The sequence below is a fragment of the Myxocyprinus asiaticus genome, chromosome 17 (genome assembly GCF_019703515.2).
Source record: "Myxocyprinus asiaticus isolate MX2 ecotype Aquarium Trade chromosome 17, UBuf_Myxa_2, whole genome shotgun sequence".
Taxonomy (NCBI): Eukaryota; Metazoa; Chordata; class Actinopteri; order Cypriniformes; family Catostomidae; genus Myxocyprinus; species Myxocyprinus asiaticus.
In genome coordinates, this window is record NC_059360.1 from 45,485,469 (window position 1) to 45,497,657 (window position 12,189).

Genomic DNA, 12,189 nt, shown 5'->3' on the forward strand with positions numbered 1-12,189 from the left:
AAAACATTCTCAAGAGTTAATGTTGTAAACAGGCCATCAACGTATTTTCCTGAGGACTAGTTTGGAAAAAGGCAAGTGTTAGTTTCAATGTGATGACTTGAAATCTCGATCACAGTTACAAAACATTACAACAAACTAAGAGCGGCTCCATATTAGAGTTTACATTTCATCAGAGAATGCTGCAAACCCTTTGATTTTAACGGGTATCGTGCAACGGCAAGACATCAGAAAAATGCTCCATCATGCAACAAAGTTAGATAAATTTTTTCTTTCGCTGCTTTAGAAGCACTTTCGGAAATTCAATTTGTTGTATTTCCCGCTTGCACCCAAACTAACCCTGTTCTTTCCACACTGTCAAAACGTATTTTAACATTACCATTTGTCAACGTACCGTTAGCACTTTCTCTAGTGTGTAGGCGCCCAAATTCGCAGTGGTGCCATTTCCAGAGCACAGGTTTGTTTATATATATATATATACACACACATATATACATACATACATACATACATAACCGGTCAAACGTTTTGAAACACTTGACTGAAATGTTTCTCATGATCTTCAAAATCTTTTGATCTGAAGGCGTATGCTTAAATGTTTGAAATTAGTTTTGTAGACAGAAATATAATTGTGCCACCATATTAATTTATTTCATTATAAAACTAAAATTTTATTAAAAAAAAGAAGTTTTTTAAATTGATGACTTGGACCAAATAATAAAGAAAAGCAGCCAATAAGTGCCCAACATAGATGGGAACTCCTTCAATACTGTTTAAAAAGCATCCCAGGGTGATACCTCAAGAAGTTGAGAAAATGTCAAGAGTACATGTCTGCAAAATCTAGGCAAAGGGTGACTACTTTAAAGATGCTAAAATATAACACAGTTTTGATTTATTTTGGGTTTTGTTTAGTCACAACATAATTCCCATAGTTCCATTTATGTTATTCCATAGTTTTGATGACTTTACTATTATTCTAAAATGTGAAGAAAAAAAAAATTATAATAAAGAATGAGTAAGTGTTTCAAAACTTTTGACTGGTAGTGCGTGTGTGTGTGTGTGTGTGTGTGTGTGTGTATATATATATATATATATATATATATATATATATATATATATATATATATATGGACCAAGGGAAGTACTGACTTCATAAATAGACAACCTTCACTATACAATACTCCACTTGAGCGGCTGATTTCAATATTTTGTGAATAGATTAAACTGCAAGCACTTCAAGCTAAACTTTGATGAAACTCTTTTAACCATCCATCAAACAACTCTCAATCATGATTCATGACAATACAAAACATATAGCCACAAAACTTTAACACCACAAACGGGTAAATCACTGAAGTTGACTCAAACGTTCCAATGGATGTCAAACAGCTTTTCTACAGCATAATGTACAGTTGTTTTACATTGGCTCAAATGTTGTGTTCTGCCCCGACACTACATTCCTGGGACTGGCCTGATCAACCTGGCACCCAGCTTTGAGAGGAGGTTCGTTTAGTACCAGAAAAGCTCCCTGAAGTCAGGTTAGCATTCTGGGAGGAGAAGAGATGCGAATAAAAGCTGAACTCCAGGCCTTCAGCATCCATTAGGTCATTGCGGGTGATGGCATCTATATCACAATCGAGACTGCCACTTAACGCTTCAAGATCCAAGTCCGATGGGAATCTATCCTGAGACACCAACTGAATGGAGTTCACACTACCGTTGAGACCTACCAACATCGAATCAGAGGAGTTGAGCTGCATAGACATGCTTCTGAAGGGAGACTGTTGGAGATGTTGCTTCATCAAGCTTTGGTAGTCAGACTCACTGCACGAGACATTGTTCATCCGCTGTCCGGATTGCAACGCCTTCTTGAGTCCCACTTGTCCACAAGGCTCAGCCTGGTTGGACAACATGGGGTCATTACGCAGCAATAGAGCACATTGACAGGCATTTTGAGAGGAGAGGGAGGCACTGGCTTGAGACATCAGTGGGTCAGACTGGGTAAGAAGGACATCACTGCGACTGTGGGACTCTGAGTTGAGCAAGTCCTGTAGACTTTGCTCGCTAAAGAGGGAACAGCAGGAGAACGTAGCCTGTTTGTTTTCCTGGATCGTTTGCATTGGAGACTGCCTCAAGCTGGTGACAAACGTTGGGCTGAACATGGAGTTAGGACCATAGCTGCCAGACGGAATTGCCAGACTGCTTCCAGAGCAGCTGAAGGTAAACACAGGACTTCCCTGTAGGTTGCCCCCACTCTCATTTTGACCTGGAGATTGGGAAGCGGTCAAGCTGATGTTGTCTAGAAGGTTGTCCATTAGGTTTTCTGAGAGGCCGTCATTGAGGTTCATGGTTCCAGCGAGGTCAGCTAGACGGGGCAGTTCGGTCAGACCAGTGGACGGAGACATACTACTAGGGCTAGAGTACAGCATGGGCGACAGTGGAGAGTCATCATCAGGAACTTCGTCCACCTCCAGGTTGGCCAGAATTGGTGAAAGACGTCCGCTTAGGGTGCTGGCGTTTGAGTTGGTGCGAGAACGGAAATCTGTCCAAGCATCAAGTTCGTCGCTGCTTCGGGACGTCGGGCTCCCAGTCCATTTAGACAAGCTGGACAAACTCTCTGAGCTTCCGTCCTGAGTAGCCTGTAAAGCGGCTTTCTTTTTTGCAGCACGGCCACGGGCACTCTTGATTAGCTTATTACTGTTGTCCATGGAAACAGCACGTCTCCGTGGGGCTTTGCCCCCTTTTTCACCATCTGGGTTGACCATCCACCAAGAACTTTTTCTGGTTCCTTCATTCTGGACCCGGACGAAGCGACTATGGAGTGACAAGTTATGCCGAATCGAGTTCTGTGAAAAGAGAAAAGTAGATAAGAGTTGGTAAGATGTGCATCCTAACACACGTTTGAAACATTCATATAGATCTTTTCAGCATAATGGCCCAACGTTCAAGGTTTATTCATTTTCATTCGTATACATATGATCTTGGACTCCAATGCTACTATAACATGATGAGTCATATGACCCCTCCCTGACTAATAGAGTCCATGTGGTTAGGTAAACAAATTAAAAGCATTACTCAAATAAGAAATACAGTATCCTCTTTAAAACAACACTGATTGTGAAATAGCTTAGGACAAGCTCTCAATAAATTAATCGTACCCTTTCTCGAAAGGCCCTTATTGCATGTTGCGAGGGTGTTCTCGGTGGTTGCTTACTGGCTCACCTCCTTGCCTCTATAAAATCTTGGTCCCTAGATATGGCTTGGGCCCCTTCCACAATGTAAGTCTATGATATTTTGTCGGCAGGCTACGTAATGGCACACATCTCCTCAAGCCGCTGTAGATATCCGCTTTTCTCTTGAAAGAAACACTGCACTCTGTGGCTATGTATTTGCCTTGGGCATAACGCATTCATTTAGGTTAATGTTCCCCAAGCTATGCATCAAATTACTTGCCTAAAACCATTGGTAACCTATTTCTACACCTGCAGATAAAGCTAAAGGATTTACAAAGAGTTCCTGAATCATGTACAAAGTTTAAGAGTGCAATGTGGTGAATAATGTGGTTAATGTCTACTGCAGTACAGAAGGTACAGCAATACATAATGCAGTATCTAAGAGATGTGATAAAATTTCACAAGTGCAACATGGTTTTCTATTTGGAGAATAGCAGAACAGTCTGAATTTAAAAATGGTGTGAATTTATCACGTCTTCCTGCGACAATTTGAAGAATGCTGGACTCTCCACACCAGTGTCCTGTGAACATCTCAACATTGACCTTTGAACTTGAACTTGAGTAAATAGGCTGACCTCATGACACTTTCCTTAATGCCTTTACTTCAAGCCCATTACTGTTTTTAATCTTTGGAAGAGAACTTTTTGCTCCCTGAGCAAAATATGTTTCCCTTCTCATTCTTGAAGTACGTAAGCAGTTTTCCTTTTTTGCTTTGTTAAGCTGGCTAACTGAATTGATTGGATTGAGAATCTAATCTAAGACAGGTGCATCGGTTTGTTTGTTGACATTCATAGCTGCATTTATTATAAAACAGATCATTAAAAATAAGGCTAACAACAAGACCAGCACCTTCAATGACAAACAGAATTAGCTATCAAGCCAGATTTACTATGGAAAACAGCATTTATACGTGTTCAGTTTTTCTGCAATTACATTACTTCTAAACTGTACTAAATTTTATGTTTCTGAAAATTGGTTTCTAAAATAAAGAGATTTAATGCATTAGCAGACGCTATTATCCAAAGAAACCTATACCAAATTTAAGATAAACATTGTATCAGTATTTGCATTTCTTGGGAATCAAACCCATGACCTTGCTGTTGCTAGTGCCATGCTCAACTAATTGAGCAACTAGAACATTTCACATGCTTTGACTATGAGCAATATCATTTATTTACTTGCAATTTTTGAAGATGCTTTCCTTTCAAAGCAAGTTAAATTACAGTTCTACCTGTTCATAAGGTTAAGCAACTTGCCAATATATATATATATATATATATATATGACAGGTAGACAAGTATCTATATCCACATTAAAACGAGTCCTATATCGACATAACCTGAAAGGCTGCTCAGCAAGGAAGAAGCCACTGCTCTAAAACCACCATAAAAAAGCCAGACTACAGTTTGCAAGTGCACATGGGGACAAAGATCTTACTTTTTGGAGAAATGTCCTCTGGTCTAATGAAACAAAAATTGAACTGTTTGGCCATAATGACCATCGTTATGTTTGGAGGCAAAAGGGTGAGGCAGTATCATGTTGTGGGGGTGCTTTGCTGCAGGAGGGACTAGTGCACTTCACAAAATAGATGGCATCATGAGGAAGGAATAATATGTGGATATATTGAAACAACATCTCAAGACATCAGCCAGGAATTTAAAGCTTGGTTGCAAATGGGCCTTCCATATGGACAATGACCCCAAGCATACCTCAAAAGTTGCGGCAAAATGGCTTAAGGACAACAAAGTCAAGGTATTGGAGTGGCCATCACAATGGCCTGACCTCAATCTGATAGAACATTTGTGGGCAGAACTGAAAAAGCGTGTGCGAGCAAGGAGGACTACAAACCTGACTCAGTTATACCAGTTCTGTCTGGAGGAATGGGCCACAATTCCAGCAACTTATTGTGAGAAGCTTGTGGAAGGCTACCCAAAACATTTGACCCAAGTTAAACAATTTAAAGGCAATGCTACCAAATACTAACAAAGTGTATGTAAACTTCTGACCCACTGGGAATGTAATGTAAGAAATGTAAGATGAAATATTTCTCTCTACTATTATTCTGACATTTCATATATATATATATATATATATATATATATATATATATATATATATACACACACAATACTGTGCAAAAGTTTTAGGCACTTGGGAAAAATGTTGCATAGTGAGGAGAATGTCATCAAAAAATAATGCGATAAATAGTTTTCATTTATCAATTAACATCACACAAAGTCCAGTAAACATAAAAAAAGCTAAATCAATATTTGGTGTCAATATTCGGTGTGACCACCTTTGCCTTCAAAACAGCACCAATTCTCCTAGGTACACCTGGACACAGTTTTTCTTGGTTGTTGACAGATAGGATGTTCCAAGCTTCTTGGAGAATTTGTCACAGTACTTCTATCAATTTAGACTGTCTCAGTTGCTTCTGTCTCTTCTTGTAATCCCAGACTGACTCAACATTCAGTGGGGGGCTCTGTGGGGCCATGCCATCTGTTGCAGGGCTCCCTGTTCTTCTGTTCTATTCTATTTGCAAAACGAAATTTGGGAGTCTAAAATGTATATTTCCTATTGACACACTAAAGATGAAAACATAAATAACCATCTTAAGACAAATGTTTTTGTGAAGCATCTTACGTGCCTAAGACTTTTGCACAGTACTGTATCTATATCTATCTATCTAATATATATATATATATATATATATATATATATATATATATATATATATATATATATATATATTAGGGATGTAACGGTAAACAGAATTCACGGTTCGGTATGTACCTCGGTTTTGGGGTCACGGTTCGATACGAGTTCGGTACAACAGGAAAAAGCAACAAATCCCAAATGCTAGGTTTCTTTTCATTTATTCTGAACAGACAGATTCTGCAAATTACAGTTTGTTCCACCTAGTGGCATTTAGTACCCCCTGAGGTAGTTGGTACAGTACAGCCTCCTTTATTCAGACAAGTACAATGCAAAAAGTACAAGGCAAATATAAGGCATTGTGGTACAGTTCAGATTATGTGAAACAGAGAATAACAACAACATCATAAAATGAACATTTATGTAAAAATAATAAAAAATACTGGGATAAAAAAGTGCTATATTATATTAGGGCAGTTATATACATTTGAAAAGCTTTAACATTTGTATTGTTTTTATAAGCTTTTTGTTTTGTGATCTCATGTTTGAAAGGCTTTCAAAGTATATTGTGAGATCAGTACTACAAAAGGTAGTATAAGAGGGTTTCTTTTGAGTTATTTTTGTCTTATGAAAATAAAACTTTGCCAAAATAATTAAAAAATTAATAATGTAATTTTGTTTTTCAGAAAAATATGGGTTTTGAAAAAGTAAAATGTCATAAGGTTCTAAATTAAGAGTTTTGCTTAATTTTTTTGTCATATCTATTTTAAAGTCAGTCCAAAAAGAAATAGAAAAAGGGCAATACAAAAATAAATGTTCAATATCTTCAAATGATGTGTTACAAAAAGTACATTTATCACAAACAGTATGAATATATCTACTAATGGCTGCATTTACAGGATAACATCTATGAATAATTTGGTAAATTATATATTTTCCTTAGAAATAACATTTATATGATAATGTCCAAATGCTGTGCCAAGATATACAATGACAGCCTCCTTTAGTGTATTAAGCACTAAGCAGTAAACCGAATGCACTCTTGCATAGGCCATATTTTTTTGTAGGGTTGATAAAAAACAAAAGGTATTTGGTCACAATCAGCTACAAAACTGAAAAGCATCTCTTGTGTTATAAAAGTACAAAATAAATAGAATAATGAAAAATAAAACTTGTGCATTAGGAGAAGCCATTCTTGTTTTGAGTTGGTGCATAGATGGTCTCTTCTTCTGCTCTTTTTCCTGTTGTGGCAGCTAGCAAACAGTGTTGCATTACCGTGCGCGCCCCATTCTGGATTGACGTGTGGATCACCTGTGACTGACTCTGACTGCATGCACCGAACCGTGATGTCAGTACTGTGACGGTTCAGGACGAATACATACACACATATACATTATATATATATATATACACACACACACTCACACACACAACAGTGCCAGTTTTTATGAGATCCACTTTGACATTAGTAATCAATGGTATTAAATATTGTATCATATAGTATTTGCATTTATTATTAAAATTCCCCTTTAAAATTCTGTGGTGCTACTTTTCGTTAAATTAAATCTACGAAGAACCATGAAATATCAATAATGGCTGAAAAGAGGGGTTGAAATCATCTGAAAGCCATGATGCAGTCCCTTTTGAGCACATCACCGCTTAGAACGGCAATGGAACGCTGCCAGTTTACACACAATGCTGTATGTCAGAGTCAAACAGCAAAGCTCTTCACACATTGCTCCACACTGACCTACATAGTTTCCAGACAGCTGATTGCTGCTTATGCTGAAGCCCTGAGCCAATAGGAAGTGGAGGTGGGGACGGAAAAGCCAATAGAAACACTGACACTGATGATATTCTCATAGTTTTTCTCATTCAGAGGTAGGCAGAAGCAAACATTCTGCAGGGTGTGCAGAACGGCTTTACATTGTTCATTCAATCTGATAAGTGATGAGAAAAGGCCTGTATTACAGAATCAACTAAATCTATGTTTTAGTGCTTAGTATAAATTCTGTCATCATATACTCTTCCTAACATCGTTCCAAACTCAAATCTTTTTCTGACTTTCTAGGAACACGTTAGGAAAAGTTACCTAGCAGAATGTCCAAGCTGCTCTTTTTCAAACAATGAAAGTGAAAGCTGACCGCGGCTGTCCCTTGTCCCCTTCCACTTTCATTTTATAAGTAAGAGCTGTTTGGACATTTAGCTAAATATCTTCTTTGGAGTTCTACGACAGGAGGTTGAGTGAATAATGACAATTGTTTCATTTTTTTGGGTGAACAATTAAGAAATATATTCTGAGAGTAAGCAAAAAGCAATTATTTAAACATATTAAAATAAACAGTTAATCTACATGTTGCTATGGGCACATGCTAGAATGACAGGTGTCCAAAGCAAAACAAATCATGCATAAAGGAACTATTAAATTTCAAACCTGGGTTGCAAAACTGCACTTTTGCAAATATCAAATAAAATAATACTGAAACAATCGATTATTTACAATTGGTTTTGGTTGGCTCATTGTGTTTTTGAATGTGATTAATAGTCCAACTTCCAGGCAAATAATCTTTTTAAACGGGCATTCAATCGACTGCGATTCTCCACCCTCCTACAGGATTGCACAGGGATTTCCCAAGGTTTTTCTTCTAATTCAAATCCAGCCATGCCAAGACCATTCATCAGACTTGAGTTGGATAAATTGCTTTCACAGGACAAGATAATCCTTCAAATCAAATAGCAACAAGAGACACAATCATAGCGAAAGCCCATTGTACATTTGTGTAAAAAAGAATAATGATACGAACAGATTTGCCACAATTATGGCATGGGCATTTATATTATATTCCTGAAGTCTATACTTAAAGGTACAACCCTGTCTTAAGATGTGATCATATTGGACATGTTGATGATAAATTAATGATGAATAAAAAGTGTTCAGGTTGACAATACTAACCTAAATATTGAGCTTAAACAATGGTGAGTTAAGCCATTTAATAGGCCATGTTTATCAGCAGCACCTTTTCTAAATTTATCTGTACTTACTGTAATGCCTTTTGATATAATCACCATGCACCTAATCAGTAAAAGAAACATTACTTGACTGACAGTCCAACATTTGTGGCATTTCACCACCCTTTAAACCTGTACAAATGCAAAAATAAAAAATGTAAACAGGGTTCCCATACTTTTTGACCAATGAATTAACATGACCTTTCCAGTCGATAGCGATTACTGGATATTTCTTTTTTCTTTTTTAGAAATCACCCAAAATTCAGACTGATTCGCTAATTAATCATTCACGAACCACCTCAATTAACTGAAAATAACAGACTCAAAAGAACTATTCACTCACAAATCAGACATACTCGGCACAAGCAATATCTAGGAAATTAAATATAATTTGGAGCAGAGCATAACTTGAAAAACATATATTCACTTTAAAAATGTCCATGACTTTTCCAGCACAATATTAGCAATTGCATACATATCCAACTAAAACATGAGAATGCAGATGGATTTTTATAACATACTGTATATTCTTCATATATGCACAAAAGCAAGTAAAGTTTAAAATCAAGCACATCTGTATGACATGGCATACCTTCCACCCTGCGGAGCTGTTGCTGTTACCTTTGTCCTTGAAGTATGGCACATTTCGGACCATCCAATCATAAATCTGGGCCAATGTCTGCCTCTTCTCCGGCGAACTCTCGATGGCTTGGGTGATGAGATCTGCATAGGAATAGTTTCCCCAGGCATTCCTGCGGGCAGAAGATTTTCTGGGCTGTTGAGGAACAAGGCCATTGGCGTTGGAGTCACTGCATGCAGTGGGAAACACTTGTTGGGAAGAAACTGGAGACCCATTACTGTCTTTAAAATTGATTGCAACATTGGTTTCTATGATAGGGGTAGCAGCACCGAAGCTGTCATTTGGGTTTGGATTGGCTGCCTTTGATGTATCAGTAATGTCAATAGATGCACAAGTTTCATCAGTGCCATTTTCATCCACCTCTTCCTCTGGAATGATGCCCACTTCGGCTGATTCGGCTTTGCCCGCATCGGACTCCGGTCTGGGCAGAGGCCATGTGCAAGACCTCGGCCTATTCTGGGGCTCGAAATCGGGGTCTATGTCGACGGGGTTCTCATCAAGACATGCCTCTGCCATATTTTCTCGACTCTTTTTCAGATGAATGATGTATGGACGGCTCTTTTGCACACAACAGCGGCAGCGCCTTCATGCATTCCATTAATGAATCAATTCTAAAGTCCACATTTCAGTGCGGGACATAACTTGGCCAATCTAATAAGATTTTTGTTAAATGCATTATTTAGATCTATTGCGATTCTCTGCCAAATTTGAATATGAATCTCGCGTCCTTTTGGTTAGTTTAAAGGGTCCATCATTTCTCTGTAAACGAGTTTAATGCTTATAATTACACATGCAGATTACACATCGGACGTTCGGAATCTGTTACATTGTTTCATGACACCGCGCTGCGATTTGTTTACACTGTAACATTACATCACACTGCGAATTTGTTACATTGTTTCAAAACGCATCTGCTTTCTTAATATCTTATTTTAAAGCCACAAGAAAGGCGATGCGGCAGAGCAATCGGTGCGAAATACTTCTCAAATGGTCAAGCCATATCTGCACATCCATCACTCTGCAAATGAACACGAATGAGTCCTGATAGAGCGATTGATTTCCTCGATGAACCTCCATAATTCCCGTTCCATGACGGAGCAGGACATTCCGTCCCGCATCCCGGTCGACCCAGCACTGCCTCTGACTGCTCAACTGTAATAATCATAACAATAAAAAGTCTGCTGCAAACTAACGAGAACAGCAACACAAACATCTGCCCTCTGGAGACAGTCAGAGGAATTGCTTCTTAAAGGGCCGGCAAACGAACTGAAGACGCATATAATCCATGTCATTGTGCAGATAAAGAGAGATGCCATCACAAGATGTCTCATTTTACTTTATCCAATCTCTTGAATACGTTTTTATTTATTTTTTAAACAAAGGATTTTGTAATGCAAGAAAATTCAAAGTTCTACATTTTTTACATTACCAAAAATCAACCTAAAAATATATTTTGCATTGGGATTTTTTGGCATTTTGTCATAATTTAAATAACCTATTCGCATGACTGCAACAACAGTTTCATTTTTATGATATCTTTACCGTAATATGGTATATTAAATTGTAAAACATTTATACATCATGAATGCTCATTTTAATTTTGTGACTGTTGCCTGCATTTTCCATTCCCCTTTTTGATTTATAACTATGAGCCCCTAAGAAACATGCTAAAAAAAAAATGTAGACCAAATTTTGTGGACAGTGGGACAAAGTTGTGAAATTTTAAATAATACCAAGCAAATGAAAAGTCAGTTTTTTTATATCAAATTGTTTATTATGTGTCCAGGAGTGTTGGTTATTCATGTTTAAGAAACGTTACAGATGTTACATAAGAAATTAACCTAAATAATTCTAATTCAAAGTATTGGCCAGCCTTATCCAGTCACTGCCAACCATGTTAAAATAAAATGATACATTATAAATTCTGAATCTATGTACTGATTATCATTGTCCCATGTCTGCCAAACATGTTGAGTCTTCCAAACATCATCTGCAGCCTGAAACTGAACTTTTGGTTGGATTTTAGAAGTGAATGCACATAGCTGCATAGAAAGCTATAGGATGCTCCCTTGCTCCCTATTTAGTGAATGACTTAACCTCCAGTTTGTCTGCACTGGTCTCAGAACAATTTGAAATGCACCTTAATTTCATCCTAACTCTGTATAAAGCCTCTGAAAGCAACATTTTCTAGCTTTTGGATGAACCCATTGATTCTCAATATAGGATATTTGAAGGAAAATGAGCCCATAGTCCACGTATGTGGTCATTGTGTTTAACAGTGTGTTGTTTCGCGATAAATCACTACAAATTTTAAAATGCCATTTCGGATGAAACTAGAGACTCTAATCTTTTGACTCAAACAGGTTTCAGGGTAAAAATTTAACGAGGTTTCTTACAAGATGTAGTTTTGTTGGCGTTTCTCCCAAAGACAAACTGAGATCGGTGCCATGTTGTTTTGTCACATGACTAGGTGCATCGAAATTTTAATGAAAGCCTAGTCTCCTGAACTGAGATCAGTCAGTTTAAAGTAAATTAAATTATGCATAGCCTACAGCAAAGTCAAAATGTAATGTCCACGCATGTGGACACGGGGTCTCAGGAGGTTAATCATTGCATGACAGTATTAAATACTGAGAATCATTGATAATAATTGGA

The 12,189-nt window shown here is 37.6% G+C and overlaps 1 protein-coding gene across 1 annotated transcript; it reads right to left on the reverse strand.

Moving 5' to 3' along the window:
• Positions 1–1,050: 1,050 nt before the first annotated feature.
• On the reverse strand, positions 1,051–10,679 carry LOC127454801 (forkhead box protein O3-like). Its single transcript, XM_051722220.1, has 2 exons — positions 9,487–10,679; positions 1,051–2,843 (listed from the first exon to the last, which is right to left on the reverse strand). The coding sequence occupies exons 1-2, from the start codon at positions 10,048–10,050 to the stop codon at positions 1,473–1,475; spliced, it is 1,935 nt and encodes a 644-aa protein (XP_051578180.1). The 5' UTR covers positions 10,051–10,679; the 3' UTR covers positions 1,051–1,472.
• Positions 10,680–12,189: the final 1,510 nt, after the last annotated feature.